The sequence below is a fragment of the Serinus canaria genome, chromosome Z (assembly GCF_022539315.1).
Source record: "Serinus canaria isolate serCan28SL12 chromosome Z, serCan2020, whole genome shotgun sequence".
NCBI classification, from domain to species: Eukaryota; Metazoa; Chordata; class Aves; order Passeriformes; family Fringillidae; genus Serinus; species Serinus canaria.
The window spans coordinates 24963628-24991272 of NC_066343.1; the positions used below are offsets into that span (position 1 = coordinate 24963628).

At 44.1% G+C, this 27645-nt stretch overlaps 1 protein-coding gene and 1 long non-coding RNA gene across 4 annotated transcripts in view; one reads left to right on the forward strand and one right to left on the reverse strand.

The window, feature by feature from the left end:
- Positions 1-27645, reverse strand: part of SVEP1 (sushi, von Willebrand factor type A, EGF and pentraxin domain containing 1) — a 128080-nt gene that overhangs the window by 11554 nt on the left and 88881 nt on the right. The window contains exons 37-46 of one of the 3 annotated variants that reach the window (XM_050987139.1): positions 26100-26772; positions 22171-24950; positions 14377-14602; positions 11791-11946; positions 9956-10019; positions 9106-9279; positions 7988-8161; positions 7391-7564; positions 5925-6101; positions 4436-4606 (exon numbers count right to left, since the gene is read on the reverse strand). In XM_050987139.1, coding sequence (XP_050843096.1) covers positions 4436-4606; positions 5925-6101; positions 7391-7564; positions 7988-8161; positions 9106-9279; positions 9956-10019; positions 11791-11946; positions 14377-14602; positions 22171-24950; positions 26100-26772 — 4769 coding nt within the window. The remainder of the gene's footprint in view (positions 1-4435; positions 4607-5924; positions 6102-7390; positions 7565-7987; positions 8162-9105; positions 9280-9955; positions 10020-11790; positions 11947-14376; positions 14603-22170; positions 24951-26099; positions 26773-27645) is intronic. The other 2 variants (XM_050987140.1, XM_050987141.1) reach the window with 2 other exon arrangements.
- Positions 2985-22164, forward strand: LOC115485086 (uncharacterized). Its single transcript, XR_003945824.2, has 3 exons — positions 2985-3151; positions 3314-3420; positions 19947-22164. It is a non-coding gene; the product is annotated as an uncharacterized LOC115485086 (long non-coding RNA).

The following is a 27645-nucleotide window of genomic DNA, read 5'->3' on the forward strand; positions in this document are numbered from 1 at the left end:
CACCAAGATAATCTGGCATAATATACACTGTGTCTAAAGTAAGATTAACTGTGTGATAGAACAGGCAATTTTTACTGCACTATCATCCACCATAATGAGAAGTGACCAAAAATGGTGCAGCAGTGGCACAGTAAGTGTTCATCTCTGGAACTCAAAGTGTGACTACAAACCTCACCTAGCATTCATGCTGACTGGTGCTCCTTGGCATCCATTCCTATTAATAAGCCCCTGATCCTAAAAGTGAGGAATTTGGAGTAGAGCCTATCATGCTGGGCCAATATGGTGCCTGGGCTGGACAGACTTTGGACTTCTTTGTCACTTCTATGACACTGTTCCATCTCTTGTCGTATGCATCCAGGGAAACTAGGACTACTTAAGAAAATCAGGTGAAAGCTATGCACAAACATGTTATACTTAAAGATCATTGGAGGAAGCACAATCTTGAAAATGAAAAAATTGAGACTTCAAGACAATATGACAGAACAAAAAAGTAATCAAACTGACAGTAATCTCAGGAAACTCAATCTGAACTCCTAATTGCATCCGAACTGCTATTGTTAATTAGTTATTAGATGACCAAAATATGCATTTGAGCTTTGAGTGTTTGTTAGCATTAAATACAAACAGTGGATTGGCACACTGAAACACTGTTCAGACCTGAAATCCTCATTGGAAAGAATGCAAATCTTTCCCTCAGAGAGGCAAACCTGAGGCACTCCTGGAGCTAAGCCATGCCAAAATGCAAGCAACAGCTTGGAGTCTGTTGAAATGCGGCCAAAGCTCTGCCATGTTATTTTTCAGCCTCAAGAGCCTTCCCATCAACTGTTAGCTGATAATGAGAATGGGAAGAGACCTCTGAAAGGTTACCATAATTTACAATATTTTAACAGTGATTTTGAAAATTTTTGTTGTAAAAATATCTATTACTACACAGACAGCTTGGATCTGGGTGTAGACTAAAGCAGAACCTGTGCCAAACAGGTTTCTTTTCCGCAATGGAATAACCATTTAAGGCTTTTTGTGATCTACACCTCTTAAACAATATTCCATGGATGTATAAGGGGATATGACATAAAAGATTCATGTATAAATGATATCCCACATTAAATTCAAAGCCCATGAAATGAAGTCTCTGAAATATTCTTCCTCTCTGTTAATGTAGAAGATGCAGATATTTCATGAGTTATAAAAATTGCTTTGGATGGCAACTCCATGCTACTCAGCAATCAAATGTCAGGCAGAGATAGGCTTTTCCTGGGTTTCTGCCCAGGTCCTGGTTGTGAAACTGAATGAGAATGTATCATCCCTAGGTGTGCACTTGTTATACATCAATTTAGGCAAGCAAAGACTACTTGCCTGTAGCTGTGAGGATTATTCTTATCTCAACGGGCAAGACTAGAAAAATGATTGGGATTGGAAGTTAAGCTGAGGTCTCTATTTTTTTTTTTTTTCTATTGTAAAAGCAAGCAAATGCAGTCCTGATGTGCTGGGGAGAGAACGGAAATGATAAATTGTGACTTTAGTTAATGGTAGCAAATCTCACATCCATGGTATCAATCTTTTGACATACCCTTGTAAATTTATCTACACAGCACACAAAAGCATTACACTGCTGCAAGTCAAATGTGTCAGAAGAGGAAAAATAAATTCTGCTATCTGTTTTCAGCTTCGCAAAATGCTTCCTTGTGGTTGCAAGTGAACAATTTCCTCAGGCCCCAGTTTCCCTCTCATAACGTTCTTATTCACTGATGGGGTACAAACTTTCTTGTTGACAGCTACACATGGATCACATACAATCAGCAAGATGTGAAGAGGGCAAACAGACAAGAGCTTTAGAATACTTCAGAAAGAAGAAACTGGAGTCAGGTAAGCTGTGTGCATCTGTGCAGCCTAACAAGTCCTGCAGATATTTACAATCAGCAGATCCAGGCTAATACTTCTCACCCCTGAAACTCAGATCAGAATCTGGCCAGCAACCTCTAACCAGTGGTGATTCAGGCAAGTGCAGCTGTGGTGAGAGCTCTTCCAAAGAAGTCTGCTTTTTAATTATAATATTTACATTAACAAACCTGTTCAACTGGGACAGAACATTTCAAGCAGGCTTAAAACACATTAATAATCAACTCACAGAGCCGTAAACAAGAAATGCAGCATGAGTCATTACAAAGAGTGCTTTCATGTATTTTCTGATGTACACCACAAAGGCTTGGGTCCTGTAGGACTTTTGTTAGGAAAATCACTCACATAAATTATAAAGCAGTTTTGAAAGATCACTTTGACATGTATCATGAAAATGCAGGACAGTCGTCTCAGAAACATCTTTAGTTCTTTTAAAGTCCCCTTTTAAAAGAAGGGGGAGGAAAGTCCCCTTAGAAAAGAGGAGGGAAATTGTTTTTCCCCTCCCTTAACACACAGATTATTCTCCTTTGTTTTCCACCTTCATCATGTCTCCACCTCTTCACTGCATTTTTTTGGAAATAATTTTCCCTAATACTATTACTCTGAACAGTCCCAGTACATATTGCAGTGTTGCAAACACAATGTTTGACAGTGCTTTGCAGATCAGCCCTTCTTGGTTCCTGGTGACCAGTGGCATGAACCTTTCTTAACAGACAATTGCATCCCTTGGCATAAAGGAGTTCTTTGTTACTAAAAATATTAAATAAGAATAAAAAGTAAAGCTGGTGATATTAAAAGGACAGTTGAACAATCCAAAGTGCTGCAACTGGAAGAGATAATATCAAAAAAATTTTGCTACTGAATTCTTGCTTAGGTAAAATAGCTATTATGCAGAGATCCCTTTAATTCTGTAGCCATCACAGTTTAGAAACACAAACTTTTTAGAAACAGCCTGGTGGTTTGGGAGTGCAAATTTCCAACAGGACTTTTGGATATGTCATGACAACTGAAGTAACTCAGTTGCTTTTCCTTCAAATCCTCTCTACTTGTCTGCATGATGGGTAGTTGTTCATGCCAGTAGCAAGCCACAGTCACAAACCCAAGACAAACCTGTTTCTCAGGAGAAGCTACTCTATTCCTGAAATATTCAGGAGTTGCAAGCCCTCTTCTTTTGTTCTGGTTCTCCTCAAAAGGCTCTACTGATCCATGATTTTTAGGCAAGATGTTATAACTATCAAATACAGGAATTTAGGTGAGTGCCTGCTTTCACAGAGTAGGTAAATTAACTTATTTAGGTATCAGCATTCGTAATATTCTGCTGTCAGAATTCATATAAAAAAACTGGGGTCCATGATTTGCCAGGCTTAGCACAGATCAGAATCCTCTGTCTCCAAATGGCTTCTGACCTAAACAGGAACTCTCTGAGGAAGGAAGAACTGCTGCTTGTATTTTGACATGGGGAGCTGAGACCTGCAGGAGAGGCTGACCTGACAATTCTGATAAAGACTCCAATGCTCCTAGGTGAGTGTCCTCAAACTTTTCTTCTTCTGTGTGGAGATGAATGGGGCTGCTCGTGACTGCCACTGCTGTGTTGTAAGGTTTTCTGCTTTCTAAATAGAATACCTAAAGCTCAATTTGTCATGGTGGCTGTTCCACAGTCTGAAATAAGACTTCAGGGTGCAGCTAACTCCCTGCTCCACAGCTACCCAGCAGCAGAGGGCAAGCCAAGCTTCTGGTATGGAAATGGCAGATGACAAGATCTCTTCCACCAAAGCCCTATGACCCTGAATGCTTTGTGTCTCATCCATGGCTTTAAGTTAGTATTTGAATATGCTTATACATGTTTTTTATTGTTGAGCTTGTTTTCTCTTCAGTTTTTTGTTTCCCCCATTTTCTGTTCAAAACTTTTTATTGATTTGAATCTTCTAAATGGAAGAGCTAACTCTTGGCTTTAAAAAAGTGAATGTTTTACCTCAACAGACCAAGAAATACCTGCTGATATGCCAAGTGTAGAAAGGCTGGTATGTTGTTAAACCTGTGAATTTTCTGCTCAGTGTGTATTATTTAGTGAGCTGTATCAATCTACCTCTTACTGCAAACTGAGTTTCAGGAGCTGCCACACTTTAAACATAGTGAGGGACTAAGAACCCATTTGTTCTATTTTGCTTTCTGCAGTGTTCAGTTTTTAACTTTGAAAAACTGACTGGCAATGCTCATCTGAAACAGGTCAGCTTGTCAGGAAGATGACTAATTCTGTCACTTTCTTGCAAAAGATGTCAGGAGAAAAGATCCTAGATGCGGGATACAGCACTGTAGCAAAAGAAACTGTAAGACTAGATAGGACTAAAGAAAAAATTGTAGAAGCATTCTCTTTAAATTGGAAATAAAGCAATAACCTGGAATTAAATGCCCTGAGTGAAAATATGACTGCACTAAAAGTAGCAAAAATTTCACTTCCATTTTTTATTGTACCTAGGATGACACCTCTGTGTTTATGGCAAGTTAAGCTATCATTCTGTTAGTAAAAAATACTTACCTTTGCAGGTAGGTGGTGTTGTCCATGTTCCATTTTCCAAGCAAATACTCCGCAGGGGCCCCTCCAGCATGTACCCACTATAGCATGAATAGGTGATCATGTCTCCATACTGATAGAAACTACCACGAACCAGAGCATTCTCTACATGAGCTGGGGGACCGCAAGATATCTCTAAACAAAAGAAACCGTGCAGATGTTGGTGGCCTGCAGAGCCTACATGACACAGGTTTTAGCCCTGAGACAATGCTGTCGGAGCTAGGTGTCACAGACACACCTCTGTGGTAAATCAGCAATGGAGTCCAAGGATCTGGACAAACATAAGAAGTGGGCTTGTAACAATCCCATGATGTTCAACAAGTCCAAGTGCCAAGTGCTGCATTCAGGTCAGAGCAATATCAAACATGAGTATAGACTGGGAGAAGAAGTCACTGACAGCAACCCTGAGAAGGGCTTGGGGGTTCTTTATGGTGAGAGGCTGGACATGTGCCAACAGCTGCATTTTTGGATGCAGTCCCGAAAGCCCCTGGTATCCTGGGCTGCATTAAAAGAAGTGTGACCAGCAGGGTGAGAGAGGGGATTATCTCACTCTCTTCTGCCCTTGTGACACCCCATCTGGAGTGCTGTATCCATCTCTGGTGTCCTCAGGACAAGAAAGTCTGGGTCCAGAGAAGGGACACAAATTCTCCTCTCCAGACAGGTAAAGAGCTGGGATTATTCAGCATGGATCCAGGAGAAAGCTTCAGGGAGACCTCAACTGCAGCTTTCCTGTTTCTTAAGGGGTCTTATTAAAGAGAGGTAGGGAAGATAGAGACAGAACAAGAGGCGATGGTTTTAAACTGAAAGAAGGCGTGTTTAGGTAGTTTAGATATTAGAAAGAAATTCTTTACCCAGACAGTGGTGAGGTGCTGAAACAGGTTGCCCAAGGAAGCAGTTGATGCCCCATACCTCTAAGTGTTCAAGGCCAGGTTGGATGGGACCCTGAGCAACCTGATTTAATGAATGGCATCCCTACCCATGGCAGATGAGTTGGAACTAGATGATCTTAAACGTCCTTTCCAACCCAACCCATTCTGTGATCCCATGATTCTAAACAGTATTGCTTGAAAGAAGTCAAAAAGCTTTCCAAATTGCTTGCAGGAGGACACTGCCTTCTGTCAGTATCAATAAATACAATAAAAGGCAGCACCACTTTCTGCAACTCTTGTCTCATCACCCACGATCTCATGGGAATCATTTTTAGGGTATTTAGGGTATCCAACAGTCAACACAGCTCCAGGGCTTGCAAAAAGTAAATTAAGAATACATCTACAGAAGGGCTTAGTAAATAGTAGGACGAATACTGTTGAAGCACCAACCCACACAGATGTATTCTGAGTCCTTCTAAAGGAACAACTCTGTTAGCAAGAAAGAAGACACAGCTCTTCTCTAGAGCTTCTTAGGGCCCTCTGGAAAGTACCAATCCCTGTGGAACGGTGTGTCTTGTACTTACTTTCACACTTAGCCGTGGCTGGAGTCCAGGTCTCATCAGCATTGCAGGTGATCACAGACTGGCCTTTCAGCTGGTAGCCTTCCCTGCATCTGATGGATACATTCTGGCCAACATGAAAATCCACCTCGGACAGAAGGGCATTCTCTGGGATTATGAAAGGCACAGGACAAGGGTTTGCTGTTCAAAGTAAGGGTGTGAGGGAAAAGAAAGGAAGAGAAAGAGATGGAAGGAAGAGACCACTTTAGAATAGTTTCTGCAAATTTCAAACCCAAAAGACGTGGGAAGAAATGGATGCTGTATGTGAGCCCAATTTGTAATTTGATTTGAAATGATGAGATTTGGGTCATAAAATAATAATTTAAAAATTTCTAATTCACTGCTGTCACATGGCTTCCTACCATGTTCTGCTGATGCCAGGAGAGGGCATACTAAGGATTTAAGAGAGAAATATTCTACTTGTTACTGTGAAACCATCCTCTATTGTCCTTCCTGTTTACCATAACCTTTCTATAAAAGACAACCAGACCTATCCTACTTCATGTTTGGAGGGGCTGGACCAATAAAGAGCAGCAAAAATTCAGGTGTTTGATTAGAGACTTACTGTGACAGACATTCGTTAGAGTTTAGAATCTCTCTAATTTTATTTATTGCTGTCTGTAAGCTTGCTGGGATGTTTTTGCATGGTTTATTGATCTCATCCCCAATGTGGAAAATATTGGCTCTATATAAGGAGCAGAGATTTATGTCAGTTTCTTGATACAAAAATGAATAAGTACTTTGTAATACAAAAATTAAATGTCTAAGTTAACCACCCTAAGACCACCCTAAAAATTAGTTATAGACATAAAGCAACAAGAAAGGCTACTGTGGGTGTGTGGGTACAGTGCACATGTACATAGCACACAATTTTACAGAACTGCAGAAGAATTTATACAGACATTAAGTCCAACCTGCTTCTCCAAGCAGGGCTAGCTAGGTCAGAAGTTGCTCTGGAACCTGATCAGAAATTTGAGTTAAATTTGAGTAACTCTGTGGATGGAGATCTCATGTCCTCTCTGGGTTTCTGCTCCTCTGTTTGACTCTGTTGATGGCAAAAACCTTTCTTCAAAAACTTCACTGGAGCTTCCTTTATTGAAACTAGCGTGCATTGCATTTCACTCTACCACTGTGCAACTCTGAGAAGAATCTGGCATTTTTTTCTTTGCACAATATGTCGCTTGTGGACAACAATAAACTCTCCCTTTTGCCTTCTCCTCCAAATCATTCTCTCACCTGCTTCTACTATATATCAAGTGTTTGATTATAATTTTATGTCATCTTTCCAACTAGAGAGACCTATGCAGAAGACAGCTTGCTCACTTACTGTCACAAAAATGCACTCAGAGAAATAAATGCTTTAACTTTTATCAGTAACTGCCCCTGTTGTTTCTCTGCAAAAACTTTTCCATTACAAAGCAAACACACACGTTTACAGAGAGGCAAGGGATTACTCCATCTTCCATCTCTTGTGCACTCTGCTGCTGGTTCTCCTTCCAAGCTGTATCCCCTTTCACAGAGATATGTTACTGTACTGCCAACTGTATTGTTTTCATAAATTGCTTTCCCATTCAGCAAGGAAACTGGAATTTTGCATCTGGTCTCTGCAAAGGAAGGGGTCTTATTAATTCAGCTTGATATTTAGTCCTGGACTTCAAACATTTCCTGAATTAATAACACAATATGTAAAAAGTCACCACAGACTTATAAATCACGAAGAACATTGATTCATTAAGCCTGGGAAGGAAATGTAGCCAGCCTAGAAAAGAAGCTTCTCCTGGTGAGGGAGAAAAGCCCCAACAAAATGGAGAAGTGAGGGCACACTTATGACTTCAGACTGGGGCCGGTAGCGCAGAAAGATGGAAATCGTTCTTTCTTGCCACTGATGGGTTCTCCAGACACCCCACATTACAAAATCATTTTCCAAAAGCAACTCAGTCTCTGGATTATATGATATTCATGCATAAGGGAGGAGCTATTGCTTATCCCAGATTGGAATGTTCCAGGACACGAAACCAAACAGTTACCTTCACAAAATGGCAAGGGATTACTCCAGCTCCCGTTGGCAAGACATGTGATATTCTGGGGCCCAACAAGATGGTATCCAGAGCTGCACACAAAGGTTACATTACTTCTGAATGTGCTTCCAGTAGAAATGGCCTCTGCTTTTTCAATGGAGGGGTGAAGCCCACAAGTAATTTCTAGGAGAGAAGAAAACTTTTGGGTTTTATACACAATGAAGACTATTCTTTCTATGAGTCATACACCATCTCATAGCTCTGTTCTCACCCTGAATTAATGAAAAGACAGCAGGAAAGAAGCTGTGAGCTAATACATGGAGAAGAGTTATACAATTCCTGCCCTTTCTCCTGGGTTCACACTGCAGACACCTAAATGTGTGCCTAAATGTATTTGGTGGTGTTATAAGATATGAGGTATGTTCAAATCAACAGAGGATCCAGAATATTTCTTCTGTGCATGCCTGAAACTGCATTTTCAGTCCCCTCTGTGCTCCTACAGTGGAAGATGACCTCAAAATGTGCTCAAGAACAATGGCAGTAGTTAAGAAGAATCTTGACCCCTTCCCACACTGTGGAGACCAAGTAAATTCATCAAAGGTGAAAGAGAAGAACGCAAGGCATAGAACTATGACATCAGCAAGAAAAGACAGAAAATTATTTATTGCTAGAGACTAAAAATATTTGAATTTTATTTATAAGCTGTATGAAATAAGTCATAAATCTTTCTTCCTAAGCTCTCTCAATTAGTTATTTTCTTGATAGAGAACAGAGGTTTGATCCTAGGTAGCAGAGCTGTGGTATGCAGACATACTGAGTAGCCAGGATATATTTGCTCTGGCATGCCAGGGGTGAACATGTCCAAGGCTCTGCACAGCATGATTCAAGGCAAGTCAGATACAGCAGGCCACATTCCTACCCTACTGACCTCAGCACGACTCTATGTTTATGCCACTTCAATGTGCCAAAAGGAGATTGCTTCTGATCAGAGAGGTACTGCTGGCTTTTCCTCTGGCTCCTCCTCTTATAGACCCTTTGCTGGAGGGAAAGACAGGGAGGAAGCCAGACAAAACACTCTGCTCCTGCCCTAGCTTTCCTGCACATACATTGCTCTTCTTGCTACTTACGTATGCATGTAGGGGCGGAAGGGCTCCACTTTCTGTCAACGTGGCAAATCCTTCTGCTTGGGCCCTGCAGCTCAAAGCCAGGGTCACAGCTGTAAAAAACTTCACTGCCAAACAGGAACTCCTCTCCCTGAACAGATCCATTTTCTATCATGTCTGGGGGACCACATGATATTCCTGTAACATAAGCAATACTTTCCAATCAAACAAAATGTATATGGCTTGTCCTGATCATAGCTCCTCCACAGGTTTTACTCTGAGAAACAGGAAAGAACACAGCAGTTATCTGGTCATTGACAGGAATGTGCCCCTGAGTAGCAGAGCAGAATCATCCTTGGTGCTTCCACTTCATGCTAAAAGTAAAAAATTTGTTGTGGCTGTGCTGGCAGGAAACCTCAGGAAACTGTTGCCTCTTTCAGGCAACAGCTGAAGTCCACAAAAAGATTTGTGCAGAAACTCCTATTTCAGCACTGCAATCAATGACATCTCAGAGAACTGAAGTGCCTTTGAGAATGATATCCACAGAGTTACACTGGAAGATGCTAAATATGTGTGAATCTTGGCAACTAACGTGTTCAGACGTTCTCAGTAACTGCAGAACCGGTGACCTCAAGTGTCAGACTGGAAGCTCTCTGCAGAGAAGAGCGAGCAGAAAGGTGTAGAGATTTACTTCACACTGCTACCTGCACACATCAGCAATTCTGCCCTTCCAGGTTGTTACCGGTGGTACTTACCAAAAATATTTAGGTAAATGCAGACAGTATGGGTTATAAAGCAAAATGAGCATTAGTGATTTCTGTTGTGTGATATCACCCTTGACCAACATTAAGCGATAGACTCAGGTAGAACATACTTCTGCACGCTGGCACACTGCCACTCCAAAGCTTGTCTTCTTGGCAAGTCCGTTCTGCATCACCCTGTGAAACAACAGAAAATGCTCAAAGAACAACTTTGCTTTAGTTAACTCTTTTCCCCCATCATCTTTAGTATCTGGCAAGGTGAGGAAGCTTTTTCTCCATGTGCCACCCATGTAAAGATAAAATGAAGTGCTACAGCCTGAGTCTACTAGTAGAGTTTATGGCAGAACTTTCTGCAAATGATGACTTTGGTTTTTATAAACCAAAAGTTTGTGGGGCCAGTTAGTTCTCTTGTCCTTAGATCTCGGGAGTATCATCTTTTTTGTCAGTTTTGTATTTCTTGTTCCTAGGAATGTGTTGTGATGACAATTTTTCTCCTTTCAGAACTCACTAATAGGAAATTCAACTAGCAATTTTTCAACAACTGTACAAACTTGTGTTTGATAAACATGATGTGCTGATTTAACCACATCCCAAACACTCATTCATTATATTTGCCTAAAAATTACATTACTTCTTTCTGACATAAAAGTTTTATGGACAGCCTAATAGCCCAGGATTTAATTCTTATTTTATTCTGAGACATGGAGGACAGTATTTAATTATGTCGCTTGCTGTAATGTACTTTTATTGCAAAGCAGATCTATTGATAAAGAACAGCTGTTTGACATGTTGTTGTACGGCACCACACCCAATGAACTTCGCTTCTCAAAGGAAAAAAGCAGGACTTCTATTCCACAGCAGGGACACAGCTTGGCACTAGGTGGCGAAACTGGACTAGGAAGCTTGAAAGAGCTTATTACTGTAAAACAACACTGGCTTATTGCTTCCTAGAATTATTTGAAACAACAACTCTATCTTTTTGTCTAAATACCAGCACCTTCATCCCCAGTGCATATTTGCACTATTTGACAACATAATGAAAATTAAAGTCATTGTCACCTAAACATTCTCCAAATTCTTATTTTAACTTGACTGAGTGAATTAACTTCTGACTGGGTGATTTTACACGCATGAAGTTCTTAATTAGTTACTGGTGTTACAACAGTCCAAAGGAAATGCAATCCTGCACTCTGCTTGGCCCTCACAAAACCAGCACTAAGAGCCAGCCCCTGTCCTGAAAACAATTCACCACCTCTTGTCTCACTCATCACCTGCGAACAGTGGAGATCATGCTGTGCCTCAGCAACCTACTGTATTTATGAACTCACTGCAGCTTTTCAAAACACCCCTGAGGCAGCTCTGAACTTGCAGCCTGAATCCTGATACTGGGAAAGCAATGCTGTTTCAGAGCTCAGGTGGGGATAAAAGCCATAATAAAAACAATGGATAGGAAAGAACTGGAAAGAACTTTGACTTCTCCTCCATCAGGGAATAAAGCTGCCATTGAACAAAATGGAATACCTTTGATCTATCACTTTAATACCACCTAGCAATGTCATAGAACTGAGGGCAGTGGAGTTTATAAGGAACAGTAAGTCTGGAAGGCACAGCTCTTGGCACGCAGACATAATGGTTGGGACACTATGAATTGGGAAAAAAATGCAGTCTAACTCTGGCTAAGGAACCAAGTCAAGGAAGTTACATGAGAAATTAACTCTTCTGTGACTAATGATCACATCCATATGTAATGCTGTATTTGCAGAGGACTTTAGTTAAGAAAACTCAAAGGCTGCCCCAAACACAACATGAACTGTCTACAGACTATAACAAAACCAGCAGACACCCAGCTTCTATGGTGTAAAAATGAATGAGGCAGTCCACAGCAATCACTCAGGAACTGAAAATGAGAACTTAAAGTTTAGAGTGTTGGTGATTTGAGCTTGCTTACTTGTAATTCATAGCCAGAGTCACATTTATAAAGAGACACATCTTTGAAATTGTATTTAGTGCCAACCACAAATCCATGCTCTGGAGACTCAGGAGTTCCGCATGACACAGGACTGCAGATGTCATCAGAAAATGGTGGCACCCAAACACCATTCTCCTGAAAAATAAATGTAATTAGAAATGTAAGAGCGCTGCTTTATATGTGCAGTCATATCTAATTGAAAAAGAAAAATCATGGTAGGAGCATCCAGCTCCTGTGGGTGTTAGAGATATAATATCATCTGTTCAGTCCTTTACAGAAACTTGGTAATTTAAATAACATTTTTAATATGGTAACATTGGCTGGTGGTGTCTTTGGCAGGAACACTTAGCTTGAGAATTAAAAGGCAGAAGGAACAAAAAGAAATAAAATGGGGAAAAAGAGCTGGGAAAAGCAAGTTCACTGGTGCAAGGTTACCTAATCACTCAGGGAACACATCAGAAGAACGAAAACTACATCCGCCTGATTTCGTGTTTTGTATTCCTCATGTCTAATGCCATGACTAAGTGCTTCAGCAGCCTTCTCTGACTTACTAAGGGAAGTCTGATACCTGAAGAAACACTTGTCAAAGACAACAACTTCAACTTCTACAGATATTTGAAACAGCAAAATCAGGGGGAAAACATTTCATGAGAAAGACTTACTTTGCAAACCCACACATACTCAGTTTTTCTCATACAAGCATACCTAGTGACTTTAAAAGTCTATTTACAAACTCAAGATAAGGCTGTCCACAGGTAATGTGACAGGAGGTTACCAGTGGAACCGATTAGGATGTTTGTTCTTTAACAGAGGATTCAAGTTTCTACAGGTGTACGGTGGATTAAAATGTCTGCTACCTGTTATTCTGGAGATAAATCTCTGCATGCAATCCTCAAAATACATTAGAAATCTTGGACATAATTTTTTTACAATCTCAGACACGATTTAATGCTTGGCATGCGTCCTGGTTTGAAAGGAAGTGGTTTTTTTTGGAGACAGTGGTTAGCCCAGTGGGGGCTCAGGTGTGAATATTGGCACCTGTTTGGGCCAATGAGGAGATGGTTCCACCTCTGAGAACACAGGGTATAAAAAGCAGAACTGGTAGGAAGTGACTCTCTTGGCTTTTCGGTGAGCAAAGGGATCGATCAGTTCTCTCTCCCCCTCCGGCTGTAGGCCGGGTGGGGGAGGGAAAAAGGCCACGAGGCGCCGTGAGGTAGGCCGGAGGCTTTGGATCTTGGAGAGAGAGAGACCTGGGCTGGGGGGGGGGGGGGGGAAGTGAAAGGATGGAGGGGTGGAAGTAGTGAGGAGCACCGAGCAATTCCCCCCCCCCACCCTGCTTCCTAGAGAGAGAGAGAGAGAAAGGAGTGAAAAGAGGTAAGATGCGGCTTACAGCTCCTGGGAAGTCGGCCAAAGGTGAGAAGAGAGTCCGGCACCTATAAAAGATGATTTTAACCCTTTTTTTTCCCCTCATGATGGAAACCTTCCAAACGTTGATCCTCCCAGAGGAAAGAGATAAGAACAAGAAGAAATGGACAAGTGAAATGAGAGGTTTGTGTGAGTAGGGAGTACTGGAGATAATGAGAATTTACTTGGGAGGAGATAAATGGAGGAGCAGTTTTTTTTGGCTGAACTTTTTCTTGTATGCTGTGGATGGACTAACTTTCTATTGTAACACAGAGAGTGCGGTTTTGGGGAGAAAGCAATGGCTTGGATCCAAGAAAGGCAGTGAAGAGTAGTGATGGGCAGAGATCAGGAATGAGGAAGAGGATCTCTGTCGTGAAGCCCTTGCCCCGGGGGAAATGGGGGGGATTTTGTTATCCCAAAATGGAGAGACTGTCATTTTCTGGAACTGACCAAAGTATCCTTAAAAAGAGAAACCCCAAAAGCAATCTTCTGGTCCATTTCCATGGTGAGAGCATGGAATATGGAAAGGGGTTAGTCAAGAAATGGTGGTACAAGGAGAAGACTCCTTCCTCTTTAATAGAATGAATTGATTGTTTGAAGAAGGATAATGGACTGAGAATTAAAACCTGGGAGATGGGGACTGAAGGAAGATTTGAGTTTGTATTGTATGTTGTAATGTGGGTTGAGAGGGGGAGGAGAAAAGTGTTTGAAAGATTTCCATTCTGTTCTTTGTGTGTGTGTGTGTGTGTGTGTGTGTGTGTGTTAATAAAGTTTTCTTTCCTTTTATTCCTAAGTTGGAGTTTGCTTGCTCTGTTTCTGATCACATCTCACAGTGGACACCAGGGTGGATGTGTTTTCATGGAGGCACTGGCATTGTGCCCAGTCTAAAACCTTGACAGCATGTGATAAAATGAATGCTTTTTAAAGGACAGCCTCAGCTTTTGATGGAACGAGAAATAAAATACTTTTAGTTCTGAAAGTCTATACATAAAAACAAATAATTGTTCTTATTGGGAAACAACTAAATATACTGTATCTTGCAGAACATGCTTTGATTTTTTTTGTTGTGTCCAGTTAAGGGTCAAAAGGTAAGGAAGATATGAGAAGCACTCCTGTATTCAAGAAGGCCAACAGAATAAAACAGTGCTAATAAAACTATACCTTGCATGTAGATGTGCTCGCTCCCACCAGAGTGTAGCCTTCTACACATGACAAAGTGATACTTGTGTTCACAGTGAAGTTGTTCCCAAGAATGATTACATTAGTGATATTTCCTGGAAGGGGACACTTTCTGGGGCAACAGGAAATGCTTTGAGGGGACCATTGTCCATCTTCCTGGCAAGTGCATATATCCACTTCTGTCGCCATTGTGTAGCCTTCCAGACATCTGCAACACAGCATGAAGACCTTACCACAGAGACACAGCTAGGAATGACCCATAAATTAAAAAGTCAGCACAAGCAATTTTTTAGTATTAGTTGTTAATAAGTACGTCTTGAGATTTTTCTATTATTTCAAGGTAAGGCTGTTGTAAATGAGTTGATAGCTTTAGTACTCAGAGGACACTGGAAGTTTTACTGCCCATCTCTTTGCCAGGAGGGCTCCTTTGGTGAGGTAAAGAGTGTGTGAGCACCAAGCAATTCTAAAGATGATCTCACTTTCTTCCAAGAACAAACTAAGCCTTAGCCTGACCACAGACCTTTTGCTTAGACACCCAAGGCTGACTCAATGGTCCTTTACCAAGAACAACTCAACTGGCTTGCTGTCTTGGTTTGGAAAGACAGGAGTCTGCTAAGGAAGGCAGGAGCCTCCCCTGAAATGGAGAACGCAAACCCTCCCCACCTCTCCAAATGGCTATAAATTTTAAATTTTAAAGGAAGGGGCTCTCAGGCACAAAAAGATGGGAGCAGGAAATAACAGTTCTTTAATAGGGAAGAAAATAAAAGGATAAAATAAAACAAAGCAGTACACTGGAACACTGACTGAGTCAGAACTCAACCTGACACCCTGTTGGTCAGGGTGTTAGCAGTCCAACTGGAAATGTTGCTGCAGTCCTCCTGAAGAGTCAGGTGTGGTTCTGTTGGAGCAGAGATCCTGTAGAAAAAGGGGGTATTCATCCTCTGAAGATCCAGTGGAAGAAGAGGCAGCTGCTGTTTCTCTGGGAAATCCAGTGGAGAAGCTGTGGAGGTATTTCAGAACCTCCAGATTATATCTGAGTAGCAATGCTTGGCTCCTCCCTCTGGCAGAGCATCTCACAATGGGATGTTCTAGTTCTTAGTCATGCAGTGACATTCAATAGCCTTTTATCAGCAGATGTCCCCTCCTGAGGGAGGAGTGATTGTGATCACTCAGAGAGAGACATAAGGAAAATTACCACTTGACAAAAGACAACTGCCATACAGATGGTAACAGAATACATCTTGCCTTGCAATCTGGAACATTATCTACCCCTCATTCTATCACCATCTGCATTACAATGAAATCTTACACACAGTTTTCACTTAAGATTAGGTTTCCCTGTGGTATACAACAGTTTTCTCCATCTTTCCGCAGTACCCACCAAGTGTAACCAGATTCTTGAGCAAAAACAATTCCATGGATGGGTTTGTCTTTGCCTGAGGTGGGAGTAATCCGAACAGTCTTTCCTAAAATACCTTTCATGTGTACAACAGGGACTTTAACTCCATCCACTGTGTGCAGGGGTTCAGACTGGGCAGGACCAGCTCGATTGATGGACTGTCTGGTGTTGACCATCCAGGTGGCCTTTGCTAAATTCATTTCCCATTTTCTAAAAGGTCCCCCACCAAGTGCCTTCAAGGTAGTCTTGAGTAGCCCATTGCACTGTTCAACTTTCCTGGTAGCTGGTGCACAGTAGGGATATGATATATCCATTCAATGCCATGTTCTCTGGCCCAGGTGTTGATAAGGCCATTCTTGAAGTGGGTCCCGTTGTCCAACTCAATTCTCTCAGGGGTTCCATGTCTCCACAGAACCTGCTTTTCAAGGCCCAGGATGGTGTTCCAGGCAGTGGTGCGAAGCACAGGGTAGGCTCCAACCATCCAGTGGTGGCTTTCACCATGGTCAGCATGTAGCGCTTGCCTTGGTGTGTCTGGGGCAGTGTGATGTAGTCAATCTGCCAGGCCTCCCCATACCTGTACTTGGACCACCGCCCACCATACCACAGGGGCTTCACTCGCTTGGCCTGTTTGATGGCAGCGCACATCTCACAGTCATGGATAACCTGAGAAATACTGTCCATGGTTAGATCCACCCCTCGGTCTCATGCCCACTTATAGGTGGCATCTCTATCTTGATGACCTGAGGCATCATGGGCCCATCGAGCTAGGAACAACTCCCCCCCTATGTTGCCAATATAAGTCTATCTTTAACACCTCTATTTTTGCTGCCTGATCTACCTGTTCCTTGTTTTGGAACAGGTAGCTCAACTCTTGGGGACATGGGCATCTACATGGCAGACTTTAACAGGTAGCTTCTCCAACTGAGTGGCAATGTCTTTCCATTCATCAGCAGCCCAGATTGGTTTTCCCCTACGCTGCCATGTGGCCTTTTTACACCTTTCCAGCCAGCCCCAAAGAGCATTGGCTACCATCCATGAATAGTATAAAGGTAGAGCTTTGGCCATTTCTCTCTCTCAGCAATGTCCAGGGCCAACTGAACAGCTTTGAGTTCAGCAAGTTGGTTTGATCCACCTTCTCCTTCAGTAGCTTGTGCAACCTGTCATGTGGGACTCCATATGGCTGCTTTCCACTGCCAGTTCATCCCTATGACAGGAACCGTCAGTGAAAAGAACGTAGCTTGTTTCCTCTGATGGTAGATGGTTGTATGGTGGAGTTTCTTCAGCACATGTCACTTGCTCTTGTTCCTCTTCATCAGCGAGACCAACGTCTTGACCTTCTGGTCAGTTTGCAATTATCTCCAAAATCCCAACGTGATTCAGGTTTTCAATATGGGCACGCTGTGTGGTGAGGGCAATCCATTTACCCCATGTAGCATCAGCGGCGTGATGAGGGCAATCCATTTATTCCATGTAGCATCAGTAGCATGGTGGGTGGTGGGAGCCTGGCACTGGTAGTCGGGGTGCCAGGAGGAGTTGTGCTTCCGTGCCAATCACCTCTGAGGCGGCTTGAACTCCTTCATAGGCAGCCAAGATTTCCTTCTCTGTGGGAGCGTAGTTGGCTTCAGACCTTCTGTATCTTCGACTCCAAAATCCCAGTGGTCGGCCTCAAGTCTCCCCAGGCACCTTCTGCCAAAGGCTCCAGGACAAGCCATTGTTCCTGGCTGCAGAGTAGAGCATGTTCTTCAGCTCTGGTCCCGTCCTGACTGGGCCAAGGGCAACTGCATGAGCGATCTCCTTCTTGATCTGGGCAAAATCTTGTTGCTGCTCAGGGCCCCAGTGGAACTCGTTCTTATTGCGGGTGATCAGGTAAAGAGGGCTCATGATCTGACTGTACTCGTGAATGTGCATTCTCCAAAAGCCCATGGCACCCAGGAAACCTTGTGTTTCCTTCTTGCTAGTTGGTGGAGACATCGCGGTGGTTTTGTTGATGACCTCAGTGGGAATCTGACGCCGTCCATCTTGCCACTTTACTCCCAGGAACTGGATCTCTAGGCAGGTCCCTTGACTTTACTCTTCTTGATGGTGCAACTGGCTTCTACCAGAATCTGGATGATCCTCCTTCCTTTCTCAAATACTTCCATTGCTGTGTTTCCCCATACAGTGATGGCATCGATGTATTGCAGATGTTCTGGAGCCTCACCCTTTTCCCATGCAGTCTGGATCAGTCCATGGCAGATGGTGGGGCTGTGCTTCCACCCCTGGGGCACTTGGTTCCAAGTGTACTGCAAACTCCTCCAGGTGAAAGCAAACTGAGCCCTGCATTCTGCTGCCAGAGGAATGGAGAAAAACACGTTAGGAATGTCAATAGTGGCGTATTACTTTGCTGCCTTGGACTCCAGCTCATACTGGAGTTCCAGCATGTCTGGCACAGCAGCTCTCAGTGGTGGAGTCACTTCATTCAAGCCATGATAGTCCACAGTCAATCTCCATTCTCTGTCAGACTTGTGCACAGGCCAGATGGGAATGTTAAAGGGTGACTGGATTTTGCTGACCACCCCTTGGCTCTCCAGCTCATGGATCATTTTGTGGATGGGGATCATGGCATCTCGATTTGTCTGATACTGCCGGCGGTGCACTGTCGAGGTGGCAATTGGCACCCGTTGCTCTTCCACATTCAGACCTACTGTAGATGGGTTTTCTGATAGTCCAGGCAAAGTGTTCAACTGCTTAATGCTTTCTGCCTCTACAGCAGCTATGCCAAAAGCCCATCTGAGTCCCTTTGGGTCTTTGTAATAGCCATTCTGGAAGAAGTCTATGCCCAGAATACATGGGGCCTCTGGGCCAGTCACAAAAGGATGTTTCTTCCAGTCTTTCCCAGTCAGGCTCACCTCGGCTTCCAACAGGGTTAGTTGCTGTGATCCCCCTGTCATCCCGGCAATGGAAACAGGCTCCACCCCAACACGTCCCAATGGTATTAGGGTACAGTGCGCACCAGTATCAACTAAAGCATCGTACCTTTGTTGTTCTGATGTGCCAGGCCATCAGATCCACACCGTCCAGAAGATCTGATTTTCCCGTGCCTCTCCCTGGCTAGAGGCAGGGCCCCTCTAACCCTGGTTATTATTTCTTTCCTGGGCATACATAGTAGAGGTACCTTTAAGGGGATCTGACAGATCATACTCAGCAGCTCGGTCATGAGAGGTTGAGGCTACCTTCGCTTTACTGGAGTTCCCTCGATTTGTGTTTCCCTCCTTGAGTTGACATACTCCTGCTGCAAGGAGAGAAGTGGGTTTTCCATCCCACCTTCCCATGTCTTCCCCATGGTCCCACAGAAAGAACCACAGGTCAGCCTGTAGGGTGTACCCTCTCTCTATATGGGGAACGTTGGGCTCTGACTCTGGGGCCTGTGACTTGCACTGGTGCAATATGGGAATTGTTCCTTCTCACAGCCTCCCTCATCTCTCTTATCTCCTCTCTGAGTTCTTGGACCACAGCAGAGACATGAGCCTGCATGGGGCCATTGATCATACTTTCATAATTTCTAAGCTTGTTTGCCACAGAGCCCACTGTCTCTCAGTTGGTATCGGCATTAATTGTTGCAATGAAGGTGGTGTATTGAGATGGCCCCAGATTTGCCAGGCTCCACAACATTTGCCCTGTGCACCTGACCTGGCTGGCGTCATTATCATGCTGTCTACCCCTCCCAAAGAGTACCTCCAATACTGCCACTTCTCTCAGCTGTTGGATCCCTTCCTTAAGAGTCTTCCAGTGCATTCTATGGTGCTGCTCCTGCATTCGTCCCCTGTGGACAAATCTCTCTCTGACACTTATTAAAAGCCGCTCCCAGAGGGAAAGGGACCCTGGCTCTCTTACAAAAAATCTGATTGATACCTGAGTCCTGGGTCAAGGGTCCAAGATTCCTTGCCTCACCACCATCCAGCTGGATGCCTGTACCCGTAAGATCCCAGACCCAATGTAGCCAGGTTCTATAAGCCTCACGTCCCCGTCGTACATTGTCTTAGTGCAGATTATAGAGACTTTTGGACATCAGGGACTCACTGATGATTGCAACCTCTGGCTCCCCTGTGGGTTGTGAGGGACCTCCCCTATCTGGTTGCTCTGCTTTCATCTTAGATCTCCTTTTTTTCTACAGGAGCAACTGCTGCTGGCTGTGACTGACTCTGCAATTCAGCTGGAACCTGGACAGCTGTAACATCTGTGGGTTCCGCTGCTGCACTATTAGACTCTCCCTCTTCAAGGCAGGGGGAGGGCTTCTCACCAGCTGGGGAAGTGTATTCCTACAGCATGTGGCACATCTCCTTCACCAGAACCCCCACCCAATCTGGGTAGTTCACATCTGGGGTGGGCTATGGGGTAGGGTCAGGCTCTTGGGCAGCAGCATCCCTAGGCTCCGGTGGCATGTTAGGTTCTGGGGTAGGTGTTGGGGTAGTTATCCAGGTTAGTCTCCCCCTCTCCCTAAATGCTAAATAGAACAGGCCTATCAGCAACACCAGCCACTGGATGATATCACTAATATTTAGAGTGGATCTGAACCCTTCAAAAACTGGTGGGGCAGACCCAAAGAGATGGTTAAAGGGTTAGGAGAAGATTTCCCCCGGTGTCATTTCCTTACAGCAGGTGCCATTATTAAAGTAACCCCAAAAACATACAGTCATTGTGTGATAGCTGTGAATCCATGTGCCTGCTTTCCAGAGTAAGTTAAAAATCCATTAATTCCTCACCTTATTCACCCATAAGACAAACCGGATAATAGCCACAGTAGCCTTGGTCATAGGACCCATGTTTAGATAAGGGTCTATAAATGGGAGAAATACTGCCATGATCACGTGCCACCCAAACGAGGGCAAGCTGGACCACATGGTGTTGCTTAATGAAGTTTCTATAGCCGCACACAAAAAAATTAGATTACTTAAGAACTGTTATTCCCTTTTTTGTTTATGTGCCCTCGAGCCTCGCTTTGGGTGCCAAAATCTTTCTTTGTTTGGAAAGACAGGAGTCTGCTAAGGAAGGCAGGAGCCTCCCCTGAAATGGAGAATGCAAACCCTCCCCACTCCTCCGAATTGCTATAAATTTTAAATTTTAAAGGAAGGGGCTCTCAGGCACAAAAAGATGGGAGCAGGAAATAACAGTTCTTTAATAGGGAAGAAAAACAAAAGGATAAAATAAAACAATGCAGTACACTGCAACACTGACTGAGTCAGAACTCAACCTGACACCCTGTTGTCAGGGTGTTAGTAGCAGTCCAACTGGAAATGTGGCTGCAGTCCTCCTGGAGTGTCAGGTGTGGTTCTGTTGGAGCTAGGAGGTCCTGTAGAAAAAGGGGATATTCTTCCTCTGAAGATCCAGTGGAAGAAGAGGCAGCTGCTGTTTCTCTGGGAAATCCAGTGGAGAAGCTGTGGAGGTATTTCAGAACCTCCAGATTATATCTGAGTAGCAATGCTTGGCTCCTCCCTCTGGCAGAGCATCTCACAATGGGATGTTCTAGTTCTTCTCAGTCATGCAGTGACATTCAATAGCCTGTTATCAGCAGATGTCCCCTCCCGAGGGAGGAGTGATTGTGATCATTCAGAGAGAGAGAGATAAGGAGAATTGCCCACTTGACAAAAGTCAACTGCCATAGAGATGGTAATAGAATACATCTTGCCTTGCAATCTGGAAGACTTGCACTAGTGGGTTTACTAGTGGGCAGCAAAAGCATTCCCTCCACCTCGTTTAAGTTGCATGGGAATGACTGATTCTGCTCAATTCACCCACCTGCCATCTCTGTCTGAGTTCTGTCCCATATCATTTTTGCTTTTACCATCAGAAATACATCTCCCCTTTGGCCAAGGCTTTTCTCATCTTGGAGAAAGAGATCTACAGTGTATACACTTCAGGAAATTAACAAAACCCCCTCAGTTTCTCATATCTGTCAAAGGAATAACTTGCTCCAGTGCTCCAGACAGCACAGCGCTACAATGCAGACAATGGGAGAAGAGGGATATCAAGCCTTTTGTATTACAAGAGGCACCTGAAGCAGAAGGAAACCATAAATACAATGCCAAGAGGAGCATTGCTGACTGTTGCTGTCACCTGCTGAAAAACCCTGTATATTGAAGACAGTGCTTCAGTGGAGGAGAATAAGAAATTAAATGGAAATGGGAAATTAAAGTCAGTGGAGGCATCAGGCCAACAGGCTGAAATGCCTTTCTGGAGTTTTCCTGAGTGGTCCAAATAATATTTTATAAAATGCATGGCAATGTGGGCTTTGTCAATCTGAGTATCTAGAAACTTGCACTAACTAAGGGTACATAAACATTCCATCTTCATTCCTTCAGAGACTTTTAATTAAAACAGAATAGCAGCATCATCCTTACCTGTACTGGACCTTACTTCCATAGGTGTAAGTGTTCCCAAGAACCTCTGCATTTGGGATAGATGGTGGTGGGCCACAGCTTAAGAGCTCACACCTTGGGTATGGCTTCTTCCACACACCTGTCTCCACACAAGTTACTTCTGGACTCCCCTTCATGACAAAACCTGTCAAGCAGGTATAGATGATCGTGTTCTCATCTTCAGAGCTGCTTCCATTGATAATTGTGTTGGGGATGATGGGTGGAGCACCACAGGAAATCTGTCCACAGCGAGGAAACCCAGAACTCCATTTGCCAGCTGCCTCACAGGTGACTTCAGGTGGTCCCAGCAGTTTGAAGCCCTCCAGGCATTGAAACTGGACACTTATCCCACAGCTGAAATCTGCACCAAGAACAATCCCATTTTGAATCTGTGGTGTAGGACACACACAGGGTATGCAAGATGGAAGGCTCCCACTCCAGGAGCCATTGGACAGGCACTGCCGTAAGGGATTGCCATGCAGCTCATAACCAGGGAAGCATATATAGTGGACAAATTCCCCAAAAGTGAAGGCTGAGCCATTCAGAAAGCCATGGGAGATGTCTTCAGGGGGTTCACAAATGACCGGTTCACAGAGCGGTGCTTCTGAGTCCCAGGTACCATCACTCTGACAGGTAAGCATCGGTGCTCCTTGCAAGCTGTAACCATCATTGCAGTGATAGTGTACTTCTTTATTAAAGCTGAAGTCTGAGCCAGTAGTTCTCCCATTGGAAAGAGGCAGTGGCACAGGGCAGGTCACAGCTTTGCAAACTGGAGTGACTCCACTCCAGCTTCCATTTTCAAGGCAGACTCTACTCCTGTCCCCATCTAACATGAAACCTTCATTGCAGCTATACTCTGTACGTCTCTGGAACGTGTAGTCCTCTCCAGTTACCTGACCATTCTCCAGAACTGGTGGTGGGCTGCAGGAAACAGGAATACAGATTGGTTCGCTGCCATCCCATTTCTGGCTCTCTTGGCATCTCCTCTCTGTGGGGCCATTTAACTGGTAACCAGGATCACACTCATAGTAGACAACACTCCCATATGTGTAGTTCTCCCCTCTTATCTTCCCGTTCAGAGGGTGGGCAGGTGAATTGCACGTTATTGCTTTGCAGTAAGGAGCAGTGTGACTCCACTGCCGACTTGGCAAACACAGCCGTGTGTCAGAGCCAACCAGAGTGAATCCTGGCCTGCAGGTGTACCTCACTGCACTGCCGAGCCTGTTCTCTGTGACATGCAAAAAACCGTTCTCCGGGGGGGATGGCAAGGTGCACTCTATTGAAACACAGGCAGGGGCAGTGCCATTCCAAGCCCCGTCTTCTTGGCAAGCTAGGACAGGGTTTCCCAGCAGCTCGTAGCCAGAATAACAGGTGTATAAAATGATAGTTCCAAATAAGAAAGTGGTGAGCTGCATTGCACTGTCCTCCTTCAAGGAGCTTTTGAAGTCCTTCATGTTGTCAGCCAGCAACATATGTGAAAGGGAGGGGTTCTCTGTAACACCCTCCTGGTCGGAACGTCTTTCCCCGTGTCGCAGCTGCACGTACTCTCCAAAGTCAATGTGAGGAGGCAGGCCACAGTCTGTCGGAAGGCAGGTTGGTGTGGAGCTAGACCACCCCAATTCTTCACAGGTCTGCATGGCAAGGCCTGACAGCTGGAAGCCTGGCACACAGCTGTAAATGACCATGGCCCCATAGCTATAATCTGCGCCCTCCACAAAGCCATTCTCAATGGGTTGAGGGGGCTGGCAATTTATGGCCTTGCAAGAGGGGACCTCTGTACTCCACTCTCCTGTTTCTAGGCATCTCAGTGTTTCCTCCCCTTGGAGCTGGAAACCTCTGTCACAGAAATACCTAACTGTCTGCCCATAATGGAAATTTGTGAATGAGTATTTGCCATTGAGAATCTTCTTAGGCCTTGGGCACTGAATAGGTTTGCAAACTGGCTTTCCCCCAAGCCACTGTCCATCTTCTCCACAGAGGACAGTTGTGTTCCCTAGCAGTTCAAAACCTGGTTTACATGTGTAGAGGGCTGTGCTAAGGAAGGTGAGGCCCTGCACATCAACTATGCCGTTCTGAATTTCTTCTGGTTGAGGACACTCCACGGGAATACATTCTGGCAAAGGCAAGCTCCATGAGCCATCAGCCTGGCATCTGATGGTGGACTCACCCTTCAGCAAAAACCCATCCACACAGATGTATTTCACAGTGCTGCCAAAATGAAGGGATGAAGTCAAGGGGTCCCCAAAGGGGATATAGGGAGGTGCAGAACACTGTACAACCTTGCAGAAGGGAAAGGAATCATTCCACTGCTGGGAAGGCAAGCATTTCAGTACAGCGGAGCCATGCAAAACATAACCCTCCTTGCAGGAAAACTGTACAACACCAACTTGGTAGGACACTTCTCTCAAGACCAGCTGATTTTCTGCCAGGGGTGGTTCTGGACATTTTGTTGGCACACATTTGGGGCTTTGCTTTTTGCTCCATTTCCCAGACTTTTGACACGTCCATGAAACATCTCCAATCAGCTCATAGCCTTCGTCACAGAAGAACTCAACTCTGGAGCCTATATCAAAAGTTTCTCCCTTGGAGTAGCCATGCTGGATGGATGGTGGTTTTCCACAGCTGAGGGGAGCACAGTAAGGGGGCGATTCACTGTACCATTGCCGGTTTGCTTGGCAGATGAACACTGGGCTCCCAACCATCTGGTAACCAGAGTCGCACTGATAATTTGCCTGATTTTCAAAGAAGTGCCCAGTGGTGTCCTGGAAAACAGTAAAGACAGAGACATGTCTGAAATGAAGATGCATGATTAGGGCAATAGGAGACAGATTTAATTTCTTGTGTTTTCCTCGTCTAGCTTCTAGCTGAATCCCTGACAGCAGTAAAGGAATGAAGGCAAGTAATTGACACAAGTAACTGATGATTCTTTAGCTTTTGTATGTCTCTAAGGTTGGAGCCCTCAAATCTGCTGCTACTAGGAGACATTTATAAATGTCACATATGCAGCTGCAGGGCCTTGAGCAGGCAGCTGAGAAGCGCCTAAAAGTTGCAGTCTGAGCTTTGACTGAGGTATTAAAAATTTTCTCTAACTGTAACGAATATGAAGGAGTGATCCTACCTAAGGAAGAGAAAACAGTGATATGCATTAGTTAGAAGATGCATCTGTGTGGGAGTCTGAACAGCAATTGTTGCTAGTACTGCTGGAAACCCATGTAGGAACCACCTACATGGGTTTCCACCCTCCAAACTTAGTAAATGCAGATTCTCTGGTGTCTGGTACCCTGGATTTAAGGAAGGAAGAGGGATGCTCAGAAGAAAAATGCTTCAAAAATTCAGTGTAAAATCTTTATAGTAGTGGTTTTGATCTTCCTTACCATAACATTTGGTCCTTGTGCACCAAATGTGCAACACTGTTGCAATTTAATTTGCCTAAGGAAAGGGAAGTTCTGACTTCAGTAAAGAAATGTGTTTGCATCAAAAGAAGAAAAATGATCCCAAGGTGATTTATCTATTGCATATCAGATTTTCTTTTCATAGCAGTGAAAAGAGCAAGGCTTGTGAACTGGCATCAGTATTTCAAATATAACAAGACACTTAAAAGCCAGCCAAGAACCAAACAAATGAAGAATAAGACACTAAGGAAATCAGTTGAATATGGCATCTTGAGTCTCCTAACTGATAACCCACTTTATGATAGGAAATTCCATGGAAAAATTCATGCTTTTCAGACATGATTCTGCTGCAAATCCATACGCTTTTCCCTTTCCTTATCGTATCCAATCATTTACTTCCCCAGGTTTAACTGAGGAAGGGAAGAAAAAAACAGAAGAAAGAAAACCCCAACAGCAACAGTTGTGAAGATATATTCAGTTTGCCATGATACCATGCAGACGAGAAAACTCCTTCTGTACCTTAATAAAGCCATTCTCAAGCTGCGGTGGTTCTCCGCAGGACACTGGGTGGCATGTGGGCAAGCTGCCACTCCAATTGCCAGTGGCCTCACAGGTCCGCTTCTTCTCTCCCTTGATGTAGAAGCCCTTGTTGCAGCTGTAAGCCACCACTGCTCCAAAGCTGTAGTTGGACCCACTGGCATAGCCATTGCTAATGTGGGGAGGCTCTCCGCAGCGAACGGGGATGCACTGGATGCTCAGAGGAGAAGGATTCCACTGGCCCCCGCGGAGGCACTCGATCTTGGCCGAAGTGTTCAGAACAAAGCCTTCCATGCACTTGAAGCTCACGACGGAGCCAGCTGCAAACTTGGCTTTACTAATGGACTCCAGGATGCTGTAGGAGACGGTGGACGGCCTTTCACAGAAATCAGCTATGCAGTGGGGCATGTCCCTGCCCTCTGGAGGCACCCACGTCCCTTCAGCATTGCAAAGCAGCTGAGAGTTATCAGCCAGGCTGTAACCATCTAAGCAGAAGTAATAAGCTATATCACCAAAGAGGCGGTGGCCACTCTCTGGTGATGCATTTTCCACATGGGGTGGTTCATCACAGGATACTGCCAGGCACTGCTGGTGGCTCACGCTCCACTTGCCGCTGGCTAAGCACTCTATGGTTTCAGGGCCAACTAATGTGTAACTGTGGATAAGGAAACCACATAGGAAGTCAAAAACACAAGCACTGTCAAACTCTTCCTAAGGTTTCCTGAAGCTCTTGCAGCATGAGCTTGTTTGCTAGAACCCCAGAAAAACAGCATCCGTTAAAATGTCTATGATCAACTTCAGAAGGAAAATCCTAAAGCCTACACGTCCACGGGTGAGGTATAACAAAGGTGGATATCCGTGCATATTGCCTCTCTGCCTACCTAATGACCATTTCTGAGCTGCCATTTTGGCTCAAATACTACAGAAAACCTAGTATTGTGCTGTGCTGGTCCATGCAATCCTCAACCAAATGATCCCACTCAGAAACTACTTCTGTATAGCAAAAAACAGATTGAAAAAGAAAGAGATGAAAAGCCTAGAAAGGCCTTTTGGGTCTCTGTATTAGCTCTATCAATCTATTTTCACACTTTCAAGCCAAGTGAAACCTCTTAGTAAGTTACCCAGAGATGCTCTTACCAATAATGCATTTAGCAATTTTTAAGTGACTTCTTCCTAAAAACTCACTGTTAAAAAATACTAGAAAGCCAATAAAAAAAATAATGCTGACTGGAAAAACCCCAATAAAGTGATTTATAATAAAATTCTACCACATTAATACTGTTAGTGTAGTGTTAGTTCTCCAGTCTGTCTCTGGGACGCAGGGACAGGCATTAATCCATGTGGCTCATCATCCCACTTAAACCCCTGCTGCTGAAATATGCAACAGACAGCAGTGTACTCACAGTACCTTGGTCTGTTCTCTTCATTTTTTTTTTCCTCTGTGGTGTGCTCTCACAAAGAGCAAAGAAACAATAACTACTGCAAAGTCCCCACTGACTTTCCAAAGGCTGTTCAGATCTTGAAGCAA